Raw genomic sequence first — 23,111 nt, forward strand, 5'->3', positions numbered from 1 at the left:
ATTGATGGATGAATGGATTAACAAAACATGGTATCTAACATACAATGGAATACTCTTCAGCCTTAAAAAGCAAGGAAATTAAGACACATGCTACAACATGAATGCACTTCAGACATTATACTTTGTGAAATAAGCCAGACACAAAAAGAGAAATACTATATGTTTCCATTTTTGTGAGGTACCTGGAGCAGTCAAATTTATGGAGACAGGAAGTAGAATGGTGATTGCCAGGGGACAGGAGGAAAGGGGAACAGGGATTTGTTATTTAATGGGCATAGACTTTTAGTTTTGCAAGATTAGAAGAGTTCTGGAGATAGCTTGCACAATGTGAAAGTACTTAACACAATTGAACTGTACATTTAACACTGGGTAAGATCGTACATTTTATGTTATGTGTATTTTATCACAGTTAAAACAACAACAAAAATAACTGAATGTGGAAGCAAGATTAAAAGTAGGGAGAGTTAAGATGAAGCCTGGATGAGGTTAGTGTACAAATATTATATCTTAAGATCCTAAAAGTTTGACTGAGATGACTACACATCTAAATTTGCTAAATTTAATGAAAAGAGGGTTGCACAGCCAGTATTAAACAAGCAATTGTTCAACTCAAGTATTTCTTGGGCTATAATCAGAAAGATGAGCTTATCCAAAGATGCCCTATAATGTAACAATCTGTGTTCTCAGTAACAGATTTACAGAAAAATCAGCAAGTGTTCCATATTGTTGCTTCTTAGAGCGTCTTTCAACATGGGCTGTTGGCATAGTACTAAATCTCAATCTAGTAACTTAAATTCTGGGGTAGGTAAAAAATGAGAATAGAAAGAAAACTTATGCAACAGTGCTGTCACTATACAGAGATTCAGTGAAATCTTAGTGGTTTTGTCTTATTTGGTCAATTGACTTGCTACAAAAGATTGATCATTAGAATTAAATTAAAACTAAAATAAAGTGTAATAGTCCTCTGCTTATTGAAAAGAATTAAAAAGTTCATGCAGTCAGTTTAAATATCTTCAATAGATAATCAAGATTGAAAAATGGAATAACCCAATTTAATTTACATTGGAGAAAAAAACTATAAAGTATTAGACCAAAAAGTTAGAAACAAAGGCATTGGATTTTGAAATAAGAAAATTACCATAGATTATTGTCAAACAAAGCATATAGCTCTGCCAAAACACTAGCAGAGTATGTTTTTGCAAAAGCATGAAAGTAAAACCTAACTTCAGGGAAATAACAACAAGAAATCATTCTCAAATATTACTTGAGATCTCAGCCTGTATGTGGCACAGCAGAAGAAAATGAGGTTTTGAGAAGTCAAACAGAAAACAACCCAAATATTGTCTTTCATGTTTTACCCCCAAAATTACAATTAATTCTGCAACTAATTGTGAAAAATATTAAATTACAGGATTATCTCAAGTGAACAACAAACACCTATTTCTTGACATGACAAATAATTTATGAAATAATTACTTAAAAGAATTTGCTATATTGTCACAACACTGAAAAATATATAGTCAGAAAGAAATGTTGTATTGTCTATCTTCTTTATAGAGCTAGTAATGAAAACACATTAAAAATCACCAGGATCTATGTTTAAGTATATTTTACTCTAAAATTTGAGTATGACATTACCTTGTTTAGGAAGACAGAATTTATAATAATACAGTGGGGGATTCAAATAATACATTTAATGGATCGTCTATACCAAAAAATAAGAACTTTTAGAAGGGAGTCTCCTAGGGTTTCAAGTCTTCCATGTTCTTCATCCAAAGGAGTATTATCAGTTAACATGCATCAAATAACCATCAAAAATAAGTACGATTACTGGATCTTTAGGAGCATGCAGTGAAATGCCTTCTTGAGCAACGGAGAACATTTATTTTTTTCTACATTTCTTCAACTTTCTTACTCAGTTAATTGCTCTTTATCCGCTGCAGACTTCTCCATAATGGGAAGTAATACTCACCGTTATCATCCACCTTTATATATTCAGCACCTAAGTAAATGCCTGGCACATAATAGGCAGTCAATAAATGTTTACAGAATAAAGCAATGTTATTAAAGTGGCTGAATGACATTTCCTCAGGAGCCTCCGGAGAGCCTAATCATATCTAAGGTTCACGAATGAGATCAACATCTCTTGTGACCTGAATATATCAAGGATCACTCTCCACGAACTTTTGTGTCTGTATCCCAGACGAACATCAAATGTACACTATCTTACAGTTTCTACCTTAGGCAGATGTGATCAGGAACAAAAGGCAGTTAATGTAATAATAACAGCGTAGAGATAGATAAGTAGGGCATTTGAAAACAATTTCCAAGAAAAATTATTTTTTTTTTATAATTTGAAAATCTGAAAAAAGATCTTCATCTTTGTAGACTGTAATTGTGTCTTTCCATTTTTTCTTTCATCTGTCGAATGCCTGGATAGAGTGAAGGTGAAATAAATTCCCATTTATTTTTTCATCTACATTGTAATCCCGAGTCTGTCTGGTAAAAGCTGTTAGTAAATCACTTGGTCAGTTCTCCCAACAAAATAGTCTTTAAGTAATACAGTATATCAACCTATCTTTTGACATTTTCATTTTTCGTTCTTGACATTTTCTCTTAAAAAATAATACAGTGTTGGCCCTATTATCTTTCCTTTGGAGTCTGTGAACCAAAATATCAGCTATCAGCTCTCCTGTAGAAAAGCTATCAAGGTTCAGAAACCAAAGATGTAGATGTAAGGCCCTACACATCTGTCTGTCTCATACTGGAGGGGAGGGTGGAGGATTGGTGATGGTGGTTCAAGAGCAGCGTGTTGAGATTCACATGTTTTTTTCCATTTGCTGTGTTACTTGGATGAGGTTTACTTTATTTTATTTTATTTTATTTTTTGGGGGGGACAGAGTCTCACTCTGGCACCCAGGCTGAAGTGCAGTGGCATTATCTCAGCTCTCTGCAACCTCTGCCTCCCAAGTTCAAGCGATTCTCCTGCCTCAGCCTCCCAGGTAGCTGGGATTACAGCTGTGCACCACAACGCCTGGCTAATTTTTGTATTTTTAGTAGAGAAGGGGTTTCACTATGTTGGCCAGGCTGATCTTGAACTCCTGACCTCAAGTGATCCGTTTGCCTCAGCCTCCCAAAGAGCTGGGATTACAAGAGTGAGCTGCCACGCCCGGCCGAGATGTATTTTAGAATGATTACTTTGAAAGGTGCAATGAATAAACTTCCCTCTGTTCTACCTATTGGAAATTACTTATGATTCATTCAGCGATAATTTTTGAGTGTAAACCATGTTTCAGCCACTGTTCAGGTTTTAAAGAAAACAGCCAGAAAGGTAAATACATACTTATACTAATATTTTGAGTAGCCCTATTGTATGGAAATAATTGTTTGACTGCATTCTATTATTTTTTATGCTGCCTTCAAATAGCAAATTATACAAGAATTTTTAAAATGAACTGAAATATAGTATACTGAATTCCATTATGTAATTTTACTGGATAATAAAATCATATCCTTATTTCTTTTAGAGTCTGAAAATTAGAGGGATTTTTGATGTTAGAGTCTTAGAATTAGAGGGAAATTTGACAGAAAAATCAAAAACATTTGTATATCAGGTATTAAAATTACTCATATTAACATCATAATTTTTTGATTTGTAGAAGTATTAAATTACATCCAGATAACAATATTTTACCTACTTAAGCCCTTTGTAGCCCTTTTACCAAAAGAGAAATATTGATTGTTATTCCTATGCTTTATGACATTGTAGGACTTCTAAATATTGTCTCTGATTTTCCTTTACTACATTAACAGAATTAGTGGGAGTTACACAATGGACGTTGTGTTTATGTAGATAATGTCCAGCCCAGCTAAACCATCAGGTTATATAGTATAGTTTGCAAGTTTAAAGTCAAAATTTGAATTGGATATGGACTTTGATATGGGAATTATCTCAATACTCTGGATTCAATGTTTAGTTATAGATCAAATTACCATTTCTTTAAGTGATTCCAATTAAGGAAATCTACTAATTACTAATATTATAAATGAATATATTAATGGTTTTTCTTTGTAATACACACTCCTTTCTTTATTGACACCGATTATTAAATCTCTCATTTTGACATTCTGTCCTCTTTGGCTCACTGTATTGAGTCTCAACCTGTTGTGACTTGCACCAAATAGAGTGTCAGAGCACATTACTTTGGAAAGAATATGCTTTCCAGATATTTTTAGTAGTGCTGCCATTTCTGTGAATATAATGACAACAGCATATATTTTGTTGTTTTTGTTGAAAATGCTACATTGGATACTGACTAGCCCTCAACTAAAAGTATTAACCTAGTTGAGAGAAATAATAAAAATACATACATAACCAGTAATCAACACATCAAAACTTGAAACAGTTAAATTGTGGGATGCTTGCAAGGGAGATGGAAAAAATAAAAGGTTTAGGAAGGGGATTCACAATGATAGAACAATTTAAAACTTAAAAAGGGCTAATCTGGAAAGAAATCCGAAGAAAGTGAGTTTTGAGCTGCCTTTGAAATAGTCACATCAAGGGAAAGAAGGTAGCAAATTCAAACTGGGAGAGTGGCTCAGAAATGACTTGGTGATAGAGGATGGTAAGCCATATTAACAACCGCCCTGTAAATTAGCTTGGCTAAAGCAATAAATTGATCATTGGGGAAGGTGGGAGTCTATTAAGGGCTGTTCATTAGCGAAAGGATTTTTAATTTTAGGAAAGAAACTACTAATGCTTCAGGGATTACTAAGAAAGCACATGATGGAAACACTTTTAAAGAAGACAATTATTGAAACTATTCTGATGAAAAATCCAAATGCTGGGAGAATGCTAAGGATGCTGTGAAAAAGTAGAGTGGTTCTCAATGCGTGGCCTGCAAATTTTCTATAGGTTCCTTGACATTTTCAGGGGGCTCATGAGGTCAGTTTTCATAATAATATTAAGAAATTATTTTCTCTTTTCACTGTATTGACATTTGCACCAGTGTTGCAAAAGCATGGTAGGGAAAACAGCTAGCTTCTTTGCAGGAAGCAAACTGGTGATATGAAACTGTTCTGGTATTCACTGAGTGTATTCTTTACCATTATGGGCACTCAGCCTCTATTTTTTTTTTTTTTTATAAATTTCAATCCTTGAGTACATGTCTCTTTAACATTTGGTAGGATGATGTAAGAAGCATGCATCAAGTACTTCTTCTGCATACCAAAATATAATAGCTGTCTTGGGGAAAAGCACATCTGCACTTGTGCCATTGTTTACATTTGTGAGCTGACTTAGCCACTGTTTCTATGGAACACTATATTTTACTTGGAAGAATGACTAACAAATTATGATTATCAGACTTGAAATTTGGCAGACATTTTCTAAAAAATGAGATGTGTGCCTGTCACTTAAAGGAACACAACTGACAGTATATATTGCTAGTGATAAAAGTTTGAGCTTTCAAGAAAAATTAGTATTTTGGAAAACTTACATCTGTCACTGTGAGCTTGACAGTCACCCAATGCTTTAAGACTTTTCTGATGAAGTTGGTGATATTAACAACTGCAATTTAAAAATTTGGTTTTGCATAATGAAATGTGTCAACATTCGGAAATCTGCATATTTTCTAAATGACCAACAGGTGATATTACTAACTCATGAATGGATAAACAATCCAATCAAAGTATAAGATGAACTAATGGCTTTTAATGTTACAGAGTACAACATTGATTGATATGGTTTCAGAATCCATATTGCAATTAATCATTAAGAAACTACCACTTGTCAAGTCTTGGTGTAGTATCAAAGAAGAATATTCAAGATTATCTGAAAAGACTATTCAAATTATCTTTCATTTTCTAGCTGCATACCTTGTGTGACATTGAATTTTGTTCATATAAGTCAACCATATTATAATAGATTGAATGCAGGATCAGATATGAGAACTCAGCTTTCTTTTATGAAATCACTCTTGCAAAATGTCAATGTTACTGCTTTCACGCATGTTTAAAAATATTGCATAGTTTTTTTTCATAAAATATTTAACATGTAATGGGATTATCATTTTGAAGTGAATGAGTAAATAAACGTTTTAATTTCTAAGATGTCATTTCTATATGGCAGATATTTATAGATGAGACTCACATAAGCAAAAACCCTTTGGGATCTTTAATAATGTTTAAAAATGTAACAACATTAAAATATAAAATTATATAATGTTTAAAAATATGGTAAAATCCTCAAAGTTTGGGGATCACTATACAAGTAAATAGTCAAAATTTGGATGAAGGATGTAACTACAAGAATGAAGATGAAGAAGCACATGGAACATACTTGTTGGATAATTTGCATTATATTACACCATCCTTTTGCCCTCCTTCCTAAGACTAAAATACTCTCTCTGCCTTTTTTGGGTACTACATGTGACTTCTTGATGTTATTTTCACATTATTTTCTTTCCACAAAAACCAAGAACTACTTTCCCAGAGCCTGTATGTGTTGAACAGATTCCACAAGGAAAGCTTATAGGAACTAGAAGTCTAAAAACAAAGCAAAATGATAAGGTTAAATGTAGAATGAAGTATATATTTCTTTCACCTGCTAATTTCTCATTGTTAAGCATTCAAAAATCAAACACTGCTTTGAATTCAACTGTCTTCTGTGTCAAAGTCATATTTGCTAGTGAAAGCTTAATAACTGGTAATAACATAAGAACATTTCTATCCAATTGCAAAATTATTTTGCCTAGGTGAGCCAGAAAAGGTACATGGTCTGCATTTTCCCCAGTGAGGAAGAGTCATAAGAAAGGTGTATGTCATATCTATAACCTGTGAGCAAAGTTATAGACAGTGCCACCAAGGAGACATTTCTTCTCAAACTAAAGGTGTTATAACTTAACATATGGCTGCTCTTCAGACTTCAACAAGAAATGAGAAAAGGTCACAGGCCCAAGAGAGGATGAATATGAAGAATTCTTGTCATAGCAACAGAAAAGAAAACGAGGAATGGTTTAAGGAAATACAGCAACAACAGTATAGCCACAGGATTTGCAAAATGCCTGTTAAGTCTAATGCTATGTTGTCAGTAATGTAGAATATGTATGGAATATCCTAAAAAATATCCATATCCATAAAATACACATTCTTGAAATGCGAAAAGTCAAAGGGATAGCAGAGTGGTATCTGTTTGTAAGGTCATCAGCTCTTCAAAGGTAAACTACCAGAGTGAGAGTGAGTCATGCATACTCAACAAGAGATTTTGATCTGTAAAGGAAGTAGAGAGAAAATTTTAAATATCAGGCATAGGCTGGCAAGAGTTATAAAATGAGTAGGGGTTGGCATCTGAGTCTTTTTTTTTAATCTCCTCCAATAAAAACTGGTTTGTCTCTTGCTACTTGTAACCTTGTAGGTAATACCCTATATAGTGACTTCGCCATGCCAAGTGTCCCAGAAAAGACCATTAGGGCAAAAAACATTGAGGGAAGTTGCCTTGAGAACAAGACACAAACATCAGTTTTACAGTATAGCCCGGGTGAGGCCGATTCAGTGGGAATGAGCTTTAGTTCCTTAAAATTGTGCTGGTTAAATTTGGAAATGTGGATAGTCTTCCAGTTTTCTTCTAAGCTAATCTTTTAAAATATTTTTGGATATCTAGTATTCATCAGCTCTCTATGTTTCCCTAGAATTTCTCAGTTTTAGTGTTGGTCCTTACCTATTTCAGTTTTTCACCACTTGTCTGGAAATCTTTTTGCACGTAGAGGCAACAAATTGGGAGGCTAAAAACAGACATGTCCCCATGGGGACCATCAAAATAGTTTTCTCCTTGTTGATAAGCATTAAACAGACCAGCCATTCACTGTGCTAAATCGAGCAAATGTGCTCAGGAAAAGAAGTTTGTGAATTCTAGACTCGTAAAATTTCAGGCTGGTCACCTGAGGTTTTTGAAATGTCACAAGGGTGACATTAAGGCTGAAATTTGCACAGAAATTTTCCATTTGCAAAACATTTTCACATCTGTAATATCATTTGACACCTTTCACAAGTGTTGAGGAAGATATTGTGATGATCTTATGTTTAGAAATCTAGAAATTGAGGCTAAGGGCAATTATGTGACTTGAGAAAGTCAAGGCTAGCCAGCAATTTTGCAAGGATTCAAATTCAGGCCTTCGATTTCTGAAGTTTGTTTCCCTACAGTACAAGGAATCTTACAACTTCTCTCTTTATTTGTAATTATAGAGTTAATCCTTGACAATCTAGAACTTTTTTTTTTAAACCCCAGGACATACCACTTACATGTGTTAGAACTTTTAAAATCTTAAGTACATGAATGCTTTTAATGCCCTAGTGAGAATTACAGAGGAAGAGGTTGCAGAAAGCCTAAATGACTTGTTCAACTCATTAGAATGGATTTTAGAGCTGATATATTAGAAAGTAAAAAACAAATATAAAAGAATCATCTTAAAATAACATGAATAAACCCACCCACAAGGAGTACCTGTGCAGCCTTCTTGCCAGCTTCAATTATCAAAATGAACATCTCCTGAAGGCAGTCCTCAGCATGGGAGCTGGGCATTAGCACACCCTAATCTGTTTTCTAAGGACCACATGGAAATCAAAAGCAAACCACAAATCAATAATAACTAGTAGATTCACATTCTAAAGAGAGTCCCCCAACAGCAGATGCATTGTTTCATAACAATACCACTCCATTACGCTCACATATTGTTTCCTCATTTATAAACTATTTTCATATTCATGAGTAAATGGGAATGATAAATGCCAAGTGGGCACTGACCTCAGGGATAAGATGGGGTTAAATTTTAAGAAGAGAAAGAGTGAAAGCTAAGATGAGAAAGAAAACATCAAGCAAGATGATTATAAACTAAACTGCTATCAACTTGAATATAAGGGTAGAAGATAAAATGTCTGGGTGAAGAGCTGTGGGAGGCATGGCAAAGTGTCACAGAGGCAATACAGGAGTGCTGTACGCAGAGCTATTTTAATTAATAATTGCAAGCTACGTTAAAATGAAAAAATGATCAATACATGCATTTAAAAGGTGGTAAGTGTATTTAATATAAACAGAGTATGATCCCTTTATCACATCTTTTGGAAGGCTCCTCAGGGAATCTGATCCACCTTCAGAACATGCCTATGATTAAAAGCTCAAAAGGGGCCTAATCTGTTTTTCTCTGTCTTTGCTATGTCTTTACATTTTCCTCTCTTATTATACATAGCCATGGTTGTCTTCCTCCTCCACCCTCTGACCTCCTTCTTCTCTTCTTCCTCCTCGTTTTCTTCTTTAGTAAAGAAACCTCTAATCAGATGTCTTAGCCATCTGGATCCTGTTTCTTGTGTTCATACTAAGAGAAACAAATGATGACCCTTAGAAACTCAGCCATTTTTATTTAGATAATATATAGCTATATTTAATTATTTTCTGGAATTTATTTGCTTTAATCTTCATTATCATTTCTCTTACTTTTTATACAAATAAGGCTATGTATTTACCCTGCAAGGCTATTTTATTAATTCATATGATAATCACAAAGAAAAGGGAGGATTTCAGGTATAAGAAAGGGGAGGAAAGTGGACATATGTTAGTAGAGTCTCGTGATTTAAAAGTTGTGTTGTGTCAATATTGTAAAATAGACTTGCTAAGTGTTATTATTCACAAATCACACATGAGGAAAGCAAGGCTTTACAACCCAGTGAGTGAAGTAGTAGCTGAATCTGGGTTCTATGATTTCAAAGACAATGTCTAGTATTTCTCAATGCTACCATAACCTGCAAGGGAAGTCCTCCAGATTTTAAAGATGGTATGACTTTCATCATTTTCAGGATGAAATGACATGACAGCGAGAATTTTTGGAAGAAGAATAATGACCGTAATGCCATAGGTTTGCTGGGATGTAGTTTATTTGCCAGGGAAATGGTAATAAGAAAACCTTCTCAGGAAGTTAGTGGAGAGCTAAGTGAGATAGCTTATAAAGGGCCCAGTTTCCACCTGCCACATGGTGGGTGTTCAGTGAATGCTTGTTCTTGTTCCTGCTTGAGAAATAGTTCTTAATGCAGTCAACTTTGCACTGCAGAAAGGTGTTGTATAATAGTTGTTCCCTACAGTAGAAACAAAGGAAGTATAATCTTTGCCCTTTCACAAAAATTAGCATCCTCTCTATATTTTTTTAGGGTTTCAAGAATGAGTTGGAATATTTAATGTGATCTTCAGAGGAAGCATATTTTTATAGGTGGATTTATTTTCATGGGAATACAATAGCAAGAGACATAAAGTACTAATGATCCATATAGCATTTTTATTTCTCCTGACTTCTCAGGGAGGCAAACTGCCTAAGTTGCAAAAAGACCAACCAGATATCTTTAAAATAGCAATGCCAGGATTTCCTTTTATTTTCTTCACACTGGCAAGCCCATACAAACATAAACTCATGCACACATGGGCACACACACAGTTTGCTTCATTTAATTGGAAGAAACAATCAGTAATCTATGAATCACAGAAGGAGGTAAGTAAGAAGAAACATTCTCTTCGTTGAGCCTTTCTTTTAAGAGTTGATGAAAATGAGTATGGATAATGTAATGTCTTTCAGAAATGAATGGCAATATCATCAAAACAACCACCCATATGTTTTCCCAAAGCAAGACATTGTGAAGTGTTAAGAGATATATGCAGGTAAGATTACATCCTTTCCTTTTGTGTTCCCAGTTATTATCCCCTAGAAGCAGTAACAACACTAATACTTAGTAGCCTATATATTTATTCATATCAAAAAACTGGCACCAGCAATGGTTTCTGGCACCTGCAAAGTTCCCTATTCTTTTACTATAGTATTGTAGTTTTGTTTAAGTTCATCCAAGATCATGAGAATTATTTTATCTAATGTTGTTGATGTGTTACATTTAGTGGCCAAATTTTAAACCCTCAGTTCTGGTAAAGAAGAGAGGGGAACATCACACACCAGGGCTGTTGTGGGGTGGAGGGAGCGGGGAGGGATAGCATTAGGAGATATACCTAATGTTAAATGACGAGTTAATGGGTGCAGCACACCAACATGGCACATGTATACATATGTAACTAACATGCACATTGTGCACATGTACCCTAAAACTTAAAGTATAATAATAATAAAAAAGAAGAGAGTATTGTATTTAAAATATCTCATTTCTTGGTATCTGCAAGAAATTTGCAGAATTCCTATTACTTCTATTATGAATCAATTCATTCTAAAACTCATGGGTATCTGTAATGCTTTAAGCGAATATCACCTTTGATGATAATTATCCCCGAAATTGTGATTGATAACACCCCAAAAGCTGTATTTTCATAGGAGCTTTCCAATTGTCTACTTTATTGAGTATGTTATGTTCAGAAGGGTATTTTATTTATTTATTAATTATTATTTTTTGAGACAGAGTCTCGCTCTGTCTCGCCCAGGCTGGAGTGCAGTGGTGTCATCTTGGTTCACTGTGGCCTCTCCCTCCTGGGTTCAAGTGATTCTCCTGTCTCAGCCTCCCAAGTAGCTGGGACTGTTACAGGTGTGGGCCACCACACCCAGCTAATTTTGTATTTTTAGTAGAGATGGGATTTCACCATGTTGGCCAGTCTGGTCTTGAACTCCTGACCTCAGGCGATCTACCCCCCTTGGCCTCCCAGAGTGTTGGCATTACAGGCAAAAAGGTATTTTAAAAATAATAGCCTCCTTTATGAAAATATAGAGCTTATTTCTATTACCATTGAAAATTACCTGTATTTGTTATTGGTGGTGGGATTACAATAAAACACAAACCTGATATATTTTGAGATTCAGGGATGCTTTTGAGCATTTTACTTGTATTTAAAGAAGAGAAAACAGAGGCCAAGGGAAGTTAGTTATGAAAGTCAAAGCTAGTAACCAATAAAGCAGGGATTCAAATCTATGCCTTTGTTTAATTTTCTTATGTTTTGATCCATGAGTTACTTAGATGTGTATGGTTTAATTTCCAAGTATTTGGAGGGGTTTTCTAGGTATCTTACTCTTCAATTGATTTCTAATTTAATTACATTATGGTTAGAGAACAGGCTCTATAAGATTTTAAAATTTTTGAAATTTTAATTGAGTCTTATTTTCATCTCTAATAGTACACCTTCTCTTAAAATCTACCTTGGTAATAACACAGCAAAATTAAGCATTAAAAATAGACTTTTATGTTTATTGTATAGTGTATCATTTTTCATTTTTTTACTTTCAATGTATGCTTTATATAGATAGCATTTAGTTGAGCCTTGCAATGTAATCCAGACTGACGGTCTCTGCCTTTTAACTGGAATTTTCAATCAATGTACATATGTTTGATGTAATTACTGACATAGTTTGGTTGAACTCTGCCATCATGCTTCTGTTTTCCAGTATCTCATCTATTTTTTGTTCTTCCTCCTTTCTTGACTTATTTTCAGTTAATTAAATATTCTTTAGTAATTAATTTTAAGTCCATTATTGGCTTTCTAGCTATAATTTTTATATTTTTAATCATTTGCATCTTTATCACAGTCTATTTACAGTTAATATTGTACCATTTCATGTAAAAAAGCCTTACTATAGTAAAATTCCATTTGTTCTCCCACCCACAGGCCTTTGTGATATTGTAGTCAAATATTTAAATTGGCACGTGTAATCTTATTATTTATTATTTTTAATTTAGTTAATATAATAAAAATGCTATCGTTTTCTGTTTAAACATTTATCTTTAAGGACATTTTGAAAAGAAAATACAGTCTTTTATATTTACCATTTATCACTTCTGTTACTTTTATATTTACCATTTATCATTTTCATATAATAGTCTTTTATATTTACCATTTATCACTTCTGGTACTCTTTTTTCTTTTTTATAGTTCAAGTTTCAATCTATTGCCATTTCTTACAAGTTTCAATCTATTGCCATTTCCTACAAGTTTCAATCTATTGCCATTTTCTACATTTCCCTTTATTGTTCTCAAAGTGCAGATCTGGTAAAGATTAATTTTTTAACTTTTATTTATATGAAAATATTTCCATTTTACTCGCTGAAAATCAAATTCTAGTTTAAATTTTGCTTTCGGCACTTTAAAGTTGTCATTCTATTGTATTTTGGCATCCATATTTCTGATTAAGAGTTACCAGTGATTTGTATCATTGTTCCTCCTGTGTAATGCGTTGTTTTTCTTTGGCTGCCTTTAATATTTTCTCTTCATCTTGGGTTTTCATCAGTTTGATTATGATGTTCCTAGATGCAGTCCTCTTTGAATCAGCCTCTCCTGCTGAGGCTTACTGGGTTTTCTTTTTTGTTTTTAACCAAAATGGAAAATTTCCAGAAATTATTTTTTATATCCTATTTTCTCTTTCCTCTTTGAGACTTCAATTACATGTATGTTAGATTTCTTTTTACTATCCCTGAGGACAGGTCACTGAGCCATTGATTAATTTTTTAAAAAACTTTTATTGTCTATCTCTTGTCTTTATAGTGGATAATTCCTATTGATTTGTCTTCAACTTCACTAGTCCTTTCTTTAGCATTCTCCAAACTGATGTTAAAGTAATAAATTAGTACATTTTAAATGTCAGATATTTTATTCATCTATGCTAAATCTCCATTTGGTTCTTCCCATAGCTTCTGTTTCTTTGTTGGGATTCTCATCTCTTCACTCATTACAACTATTTTTACCTTAAGATCCTTGAACGTACTTTCATAGGTTTGTTGAAATCCTTGTCTGCCAGTTCTGCATCTGGGTCTTGAAGATCTATATCTGGTTCTACATCTTGAAGTCTATTTCTATGGACTGCTTATTTTCTTAAGTCTCATTTTCCTACTTCTTTGCATGTGTGGTAATTTTTAACTTTCTGCTGGATATTTTGGGTGAGACTTTGTGGGGAATCTGGATTATGACATATTTCCTGAAAAATATGTTAAGATGTTGAGGTTTTTTTTTTGTTTTTGTTTTTTTTCCCCCTGTGAGAGAATGCAATGGCAGATACTCTTGTTCTTATGAAGCTTAGTTGTATTTTTTGTTAGGACAAGTCTATTTTGTCTTTGAATTTAATCTTAAGGTGTGGTCCTTTTGGTAGGTCATGGTCCTTAACTGTTATAGTATGATCTTTCTGGGGCTCAACTGAGTACCTGAGGTGCTGAGTGAGTACTCCAACATCTCCAAGCACTGCAGGTCATCTAAGTATTTCCATTTAGCACTTAGTTCTGTCACAGGCAATTTCTGCTGTACGGTTATCTCTTTCCTCACATGCATGGCACAGACCTTGGCTAAGAACTTACAGTAAATTCCCGTGCAGACTTCTGTCTCTCAACCCTTTCACACAGCTACCTCTTTCTTGGCCATGTTTCCTGTAATTATAGCTTCCTTGGCAGCCTTGCTATTCTAATCTCGGCCTCTTCAGTTTGGTGAGACTGCAGTTTAACTTGATATCCATGTCCCTGAACTAGGGCAGAAAAATAAACCGAACAAAAAGCTGAGAAGATTATGGGGCTCATCCTGTGTATTTTCCTTCTTTCAGGGATCACAGTCCTGCTCTGACCATTGTCCAAGGCCTGAAAGCAGTTGCCTCTTATATTTTGTCCAGTTTTACAGTTGTTTACAGCAAGAAGGTAGATTCAGTACCAATAACTGTGTCACAGTTAGAATAAAAAATTCATGGGTTTGTAATTATTTTTCACAAAACCTTGTGAAATAGTACTTGTGAAGTAAGTACTATTATAACCTAGTTTTTTCGAAAATTAAATTCAGTCTAGTGAGTGGAGCAGTCATAATTTGAACCTAGGCAGTCACATTCTAGACGTTGTGGTCTGACTAAATATACTATGCTGCCTCTGCAACATAACTTATATTGATTTCCTTCACAGCATTTATCATACTTTTCATCTCATATGTATGCTAATATTTATTTATTTATTTACACTTTGCTACTTCTGCTGGTGTATAAGCGTCATGTATTTTCTATTTATAACTGTCTCTCCACTGCCTAGCACAGGAATAGGCTCTTAGTGGAAATATTTAATAAGTTTTTAAAAATGAATGAATGAATGTAGATACTACCATTATAAAATAATTTTTAAAATAGGGATTTTTCTTACATATTTGGTACTTTATACTTCATCTTGTCTGCCACCTTGTGGCAACAACATTTTGCAATAAAAATTAAAAAAACCCCTAAAGGTAGGGAATATACAAAAGGTGATATGTATCATTAAAATCTTTGCAAGTATATACATCAAAATATATTTATATAATAAGAAAAGAATCATAGCAGGATTTTAAATCTTGATAAGAAAGCAGTAATTACAAATCGGTCTTTAGAAATGTTTAAAAACCTTCTGATAAACAGTGGCACTGGTTTGATGAAGTGAGCAGAGATTCAATGTATTAGGAGAGTCAACCAAATTACTTTTGGTTGAAGTAAAAAATAATACTTATACGTGCCACTTTGGATATATTATGAATAAAAAAGAAGAGCCATTTTGATAATAGTTGTTTTCAGAGGCTTTGTGTCATTGACTGTTTTAGTTTAATGGCAGTGCTTCGCTATTTTTAAAACGTATCTTTGTTGATCTTAAAACCATAAAGTTATGGTTCTTGTAGTCTTCTCTATGACAAAACAATAGAAGCAAAACTACATGATGGTTTTTAAGCTAAATTTTGTGTTAACAAGTCTCCTAAAAATATGCAGTAGACCTCACATTTACATAAAATTAAAGAGAAGATGCTTCAGCAAATGCAAATAAATGCAAAATAGGAATATTTTAATTTTGATTCATGATTAGTATAAACTTTCACAATGTGATAATAATACAAAAGCAGAATTCTGCATTGAGTATATAACTAATGATTGTAAGCTATTTATAGAGTAAATATCCTAGTTAATTTATTTTATAAAATACATTTGTTGATTATATTTCAGACTGTTTTAAAATCTAAGATCTTTCAAGATGTTTTGATATTAAAATCATATGTATTGACTTATGCAGTTCTGCACTATGACCAGACCAGCAAAATGATTTATTTCACTTGATGCATTATTAATTGAACGAATTGACTGTTTAACCTTTATTGATTTACATTTCTTACTTAATGTTCAACTTAGGAACAGCAGCAAAAATTATTTTACAAAAGTTAATTCTAAACGTAATAGGAAAGATAACTTTACTATTCACTGTTATATACATTCAATTCGGTAATTTTCAAGGTCTTGAAAAAGCACTCTTACTTTCAAAGCAGAAAATTTCTAATTCTAAATAATGAAACTACTGAAGCTGATCTTCGCATTCTCAGGAATTACAGCATCTTGTAGTTCTTATATTTGGCTTATAGTGGAATTTTTCATCTTTCGTTCTCATTTCTTTTTTTTTTTTTACTGAATTCTTGTTTACCAGAGACTGTTACTTATTTTTAATAACATGGAATTAATTACATTTTGACATGACCATGCCATTTGGAACCCTTTTATTATTAAATACGATTCAAAAATTCATCAAACTATTCTGATATCCAAGAAATATTTCTTTTAAGATGTAGGCCATGTAGGTGGCCCTTTTTATTTGTGATTATAACCATGGAGAAGGTGAGGTATAATTACTTTTAGTGCATCTCAATTTATTATTGTTTATGTATGCCTATGGATTTTCTGAATATTTTGAAGTCTATAAATAGCTTTCAAGTGTTCATTTCTATTTTTAAAATTTTTACTTATTTATGTTCTTTGCTTTTGCATGATCAAATATTTTGCATGATCAAATATTTTTTAGTCTGTAAATAGTTTTCAAATATTTTTCCCACAAATCACCCAGATAGCCCAAAAGTTGCAATATTTTGACATACTGAAATACACATTACTTTTCCAATATTTCTTCTTTCAAATGGAAATACAACAAAATTCTTTGACAGACCATATATCTTGATTTTTTTTAAAAAAACTATGGTATTATAAAATGTTCCCAGATAATATAGCAAGTAAAATTTTCTTTTAATGTCAAAGGGAATCTGCCTCTAGGTTTTGTAGTTTACTTAAGAGGGAGAATGGCTTTCAAACAGGTTGTCTTGTGAATTTCAAAGTGATTTTGTTGTCTGTAGGTTCTTGAGGTCAAGTTTAAGTTCACTACTAGGGCTGTGAAAAATCTTGGATAGAAACAACTTTTACATCCTAGTGGATGTGAGTTTGTAAATGACTTTTACCATACTAATAAATCTCCCATTTACAAATGAGTCTTAATATGACTGATAATGGTGTTCCCCAGTTGGTTATTAAGAAAGCAGGAATTATATGTTCATATTGACACTAGTTTGCCATTTGTATCCAAAAGAAGTACAGAATGTGAGATGAGAAAATGAACAACACAAAAGTTCTGGGTAAATTGCTCAAAGTCAGGCAGGGAGGGATAGAGGCATCATAATTTCAAGGAAAGAGTTTGTTGAAAGGCGTAATATAATCACTTTATCTTTGCTGCAGATTAAAACTGATTATTATCCATGAGAGAAAGACCCCTAAAACATAAAATATAGGAGAGGTACATTTTTATAGAAGAAAAGACAGGCCTGGGTAACACTGGGGATTCTAGGAAGTCATATAGTGACACACAGATACATACTTCTAAAGAAGGATAGAAATATAAAAAAGAAAATTTTAAGGACAGAGATAAGAAGTATTTCATACCTTTGGAAAGCTGTCCAAAGGATCCTTTGAATCAGCTAATGTGATCACCAAATAAGCCATGAACTTTCAAGTTCACAGTCAGAATTCCCTTCTACCATTCCACAACTGCAATTTTGACAATCCTTCTTACCTTTCAATACCACCTCCCTTACTTACCTATTCTCTCCCTTGTTTCTTCCCGCAGCAGTTTGCTTCTGCAGTTGTCTGCCTCTTAGTTTTGCCCTGTATTATGAATAGTTTCTTGTGTCTCTATTTCTTCCACTAGGTTTTGAGACTTTTGTGGTCTCCATGATTGCCTCACTTGACATAAACCAAGCAGTAAATAAATGTTTGTTTCTTCTTTAAATTGAAATAAAATGGAAGGTGATCAGGCAAGCTCAGATAGTACCCTCCACTAGCGTGAACAGCATTTACTTGCACTTATTAGTATATGATTTTACCTGTGTGCATGATTCAGGGCAAGATCTGGTTTCCTCATCCGTAGATAACAGGTAACAAGCTTTGTCTCAATGAAACTTGCCACGCTTGCTATATCTTCAGCAGGTGCATCAAACGGTTCTCCCAGAACTGCTCCTTTGCTGCAAAGCTTTAAAAAATATAGTACCTTCAACATCTTAATAATCTTTCATATAATTTATCTTTTAAATAAGCAAAACATGTATATGTTTTATTTATATATGTTTTGCTTATGCTTGCTTATATGTTTTGCGTATATGTTAAAAGTATATATGATGCCTTTTCCAAACTACAAGTAAAATATTAATATTTTGATCATAAATTAAATAAATTGTTCCTGTTCACTATTAAGTGACTATAATATAAAATAAGGGACACATTTTACTGTAAAATCCTTCCTGTAAAATATTTTAAAAGTATGATAGGTTTTAAAGGAGTGCCAGTTGCTAAGAATGTCTGTTTTAAAAATAAAGCACACAATAACCAAAGATATTAACAGAAAGCCAGGCATAAATCATATTAAATACCAGTGCTTTTATGAAAACCCAGCTGAGCAATGATCTAGCACACTATCAAGTTTGATTTAATATAATAAGAGGTATCGGAAGTAAACTCCTAGGAGCCATTAACATGATCGGTGATTAATTTGAGTCTGAATCATATTCTCTAGTATGTTATTGAAAGAAAAGAAGTGAAAATTTATTAGAATTTATTGGCAGAGGACACAGTATCTGAAAAACATGGCAAGAATATGAATTCTTAATAAAAATTCCAGGAAGTCAGTGGTTTCTGGGCATCATAGATAAACTGTAGAGAAAGAAAATAATTAATTTTTTTTTGGAGAACCCCAAACATAACAAAGTGTCAATAATATGACAAGGGAAGATCAGCACTTTTTCTCCCCCTCAGAGTTTTCTACTATTCCTTGAAATTAAGGCTGATGGAAAAGAAGTCCTATCTATGTTCAGTGACCTTATTCAGGATATCGCCTTTTTGCTCTTTTCTGCTTCCATCTATGCATATACTGGGGGAAATTTTCTTGCCAGAGATAGTAATATTTGCAGTTAATACTTATTTATATATCCTTTAGTATAAAATTTATTGTATTCTAAATCCTGTTTGCTTAAATGACATAGTTTAAAATAAATTTTCTTTTATAGGTTAAATCTTGAGACAGTTTTGCCATTTATATTAATGCTATTGTCATTTTTTAAATGCAGTTTGTTATTTGAATGTGGCTATGTTCTGTTCTAAAATGCATTTACTTTCTTAGTAAAGGCTAAAAATGACTAAAGGCTAAAAAAAATCTAGAATCTAGATGTTCAGTATCCACAGTCTGAATTGGTAGTTACCTAATGCTGTTTTCTTTTGCTTGTATATCTTATTAATCCTGGAGATTCATATTATTCTTAAAACCCTTTATCAGTTGGATGAATGAAACATATTACTTTCTTCATTTAGTAAAAAATACTTACTAAGCATCTACTATCTGCCAAAGTTGGTCTCTTTACATTTTAATTTGAATTGATTAGGATTTTTTCATAAATCTTGTCTATTTTTAGCTCTATATAAATTCTCCTTTCCTATTCCTTGCCTATTTCTATTGACATGTAAATCTTTTTATTATTAATTATAATAAATATTTAGATATTTAAGCTATTACTCCTTTTCTGGTAGTAATAATATACACGTGATAAAATGTAGGGGTTTCATCCACAAATAATTTTTTGGAAAAGTGTCAACTTTTACTCATGTTTTGTAAAGGCTCTCAGAATACATAAAACACTACTCTCAATTATTTTGAAAAAAATTTAGCAAAGACTATTTGTGGAAGATACACTGGATATGACCTCAGTCAATGCTAAGTTTGGATGCTTCATAAAGGTCACCTGATAAAATTAGTAATAAAATAGATAAAACATTTAACCCGGATTTAGTAATTATTCTAGAGAATCTGACCTCAGAAGTGTCAGTGTGGCTGTAAGTAGTCTTTAAAACATAATTTTGGAAAGTGTGATAGTTTGAAGATGGCAATTTGAGACAGCATCTCCTTTCTTCAGCCAATCTGATCCCGCAGTATCCAGAAATACCTAAACAGAGTTTTCCACAAAAGAAAGATTTTTGTATGACATGACTATAAAACACAAATAGAAAACAAAATTAGTAGAAATTATGTAGTTTTATTTATCCATATCTTATATTAACATTCCAGATCTTCTCAATTAATTTTATCTTTTTTTTTTTTCTTTTAAGACGGAGTCTGGCTCTGTCTCCCAGGCTGGTGTGCAGTGACGAGATCTCTCCTCACAGCAACCTCTGCCTCTCAGGTTCAAGTGATTCTCCTGCCTCAGCCTCCCAAGTAGCTGAGATTACAGACACGTGCCACCACGCCTGGCTAATTTTTTGTATTTTTAGTAGAGATGGGGTTTCACCGTGTTAGCCAGGATGACCTCAGTCTTCTGACCTCATGATCCACAAACCTTGGCCTCCCAAAGCGCTGGGATTACAGGCGTGAGCCACCGTACCCGGCTAATTTTTGTATTTTCAGTACAGACAGGGTTTCACCATGTTGGCCAGGCTGGGTCTCGAACTCCTGACCTTAAGTAATCTGCTCGCCTCAGTCTCCCAAAGTGCTGGGATTACAGGCAGGATCCACGGCGCTTGGCTCAATTAATTTTATCTTTAAATGAAATCAGCCTTTGTTTCCTCAAATCTTAAATACTCAAATCTCCTCTTCACGTAAAATCTTAAAAAAGAAACAAAATATACATTGTATGTGGTCTTTGCCCTTTCCTATCCTTGTTTCTCTCTGATGTGATGGTGTGGAAGAGCCTCTTTTTAGGCACACTTATTTTTTTTTTCTTGAGACAGAGTCTCACTCTGTTTTGCTCAGGCTGGAGTGTAATGGTGCCATCTTGGCTCACTGCAGCCTCCACCTCCTGGGTTCAAGCGATTCTGCTGTCTCAGCCTCCCAAGTAACTAGGACTACAGGCGTGTGCCACCACATCCGGCTGATTTTGTATTTTCAGTGGAGACAGGGTTTCACCATGTTGGCCAGTCTGGTCTTGAACTCCTGACCTCAGGTTATCCGCCTGCCTAGGTCTCCCAAAGTGCTGGGATTACAGGCATGAGCCACTGTGCCCCACACACTTTTTATGGGCTAATGTGGAAGTCATTCAGTGAGTAGTTTCCATGAGGACATTCAGGTTCTTCATGGCAGGCAGGAGGAAGACACCTTCAGATTTCATAATAGTAAAGACTGTCTATAAACACTGAGAGAAAGTGAAAAGTCTCTACTTGTATAAGATTCAAGGCAAGAAAAGAAATAAAAATGACCTATCTTCACACACTAATGAGAATACTTCATGAAACCAAGCTGAAAGACAGCAGTGAAAGACAAGGATAATTTTCCAATTCATGTAAAAATCAGAAAATAGGCAGCCTGCTGGGTAAGCTTTACATATGTTTGTTGAATTCTTGCTTTACCAATCAAGTATTGTAAGATTGAGAACTTTACTGACTATATCGAAGATTGCTTTATTTGTTCTCTTCCAAAGTAGTACATCTTTGAATTAAGCTTTGCAATAAGGCAAACAGTTAAAACAATATGTTGAAGTTAAAGGTAGAGTTATAGGTACATGTAGATAAAGTGTTGGCATCAGAACCATGAAACACATTTCAGATATTTTACTAAATTTTAAAATTTCCATATAGACATTTGTATAGACTGAGCAGTTAATTCTCCAGAAGATGAAGAAATTTAATGTGGTGTGAATTTATTTAAATCTAGGAAGGGTGACTTTGTTCACCTTAAAACAAAGGGTATTTGTCTAGAAATGTATAATTTAAATCTTTGGTGAAATAAGTCATGGAGATAAGGAACAAAAACTTTTAAATTATCTGAAATAGTGTATCACTGAGAAGACTTTTAATTAGGAAAAATTAGGAGTTAACTTTTTATTTCAAAAGAAACCCTAAAATATTTTTGAATACACTATGGACAAATTAAAAGTCAATATTTAAGGGAAAAATGCAGTCTAAATTCTTATGAGTATAGCTGTTGTTTTGATAAGAACCTAGATATGAAAAATGAAATTTCAGGCCTGGCGCAGTGGCTCATGCCTGTAATACCTGCACTTTCAGAAACCAAGGCAGGTGGATCACCTGAGGTCAGGAGTTTGAGACCAGCCTGGCCAACGTGGCAAAACCCCATCTGTACTAAAAATACAAAAATTAACCAGGCATGGTGGCAGGCCCCTGTATTCCCAGCTACTAGGGAGGATGAGGCAGGAGAGCCTCTTGAACCCAGGAGGCAGAGTTTGCAGTGAGCCAAGATCGCACCACTGCACTCCAGCCTGGGTGACAGACTGAGATTCAGTCTCAAATAATAATAATAATAATAATAATAATAATAGTAAAAGGAAATGTCAGTACTAAATTGGAATCATAAGCTCAAATTTTAATAAGGTTTCTCAAAGTTCTTTTAAGAAATAAGTATCTAAGTTACTTTTAGAAATTGTGCACAAAGGGATTTCAAGGTTTGTTTAAAAACAGATACAAATAACATACCACATTAGTTGCAGAAATAATATTAAATAATATATGGTGAGCCACATTCTTAAAAATGCAACCACACATTTTTCTTTAATTAGGATCATCATTATCCAGATTAATATTGCTAATAGTTTCTCCCTTATTAAAATTCTGTCTGATGAGTGTTGTTTCCTCACTGTATCCCTGGAATAAAATTTTCAGTGATCTCTGACAATTTAGAAGAGAACAATAAATCTGGAAAAGCCTGGCATTGTTTGAGTCATCAAATGTCTACAAATAAGGATATACATAATCATCAGTTGGTAATTTTTAAGGTTGTTGGAAACTATAAAAAAATCTAAAGATGGGGAGAAAGTGATCCATAACCCTATCACCATGTATATAATTGCCATTAACTTTTGCCAT

The 23,111-nt window shown here is 33.7% G+C and overlaps 1 protein-coding gene across 1 annotated transcript in view; it reads right to left on the reverse strand.

Annotated features, from left to right (window-relative positions):
* The window catches only part of SPATA16 (spermatogenesis associated 16), a 254,547-nt gene that overhangs the window by 146,340 nt on the left and 85,096 nt on the right, over positions 1-23,111 (reverse strand). Inside the window, exon 3 of the mRNA XM_030823120.1 lies at positions 18,137-18,282. Within this exon, the coding sequence (XP_030678980.1) occupies positions 18,137-18,282 (146 nt within the window). The remainder of the gene's footprint in view (positions 1-18,136; positions 18,283-23,111) is intronic.

Source organism: Nomascus leucogenys, chromosome 11 (genome assembly GCF_006542625.1).
Source record: "Nomascus leucogenys isolate Asia chromosome 11, Asia_NLE_v1, whole genome shotgun sequence".
NCBI lineage: Eukaryota > Metazoa > Chordata > Mammalia > Primates > Hylobatidae > Nomascus > Nomascus leucogenys.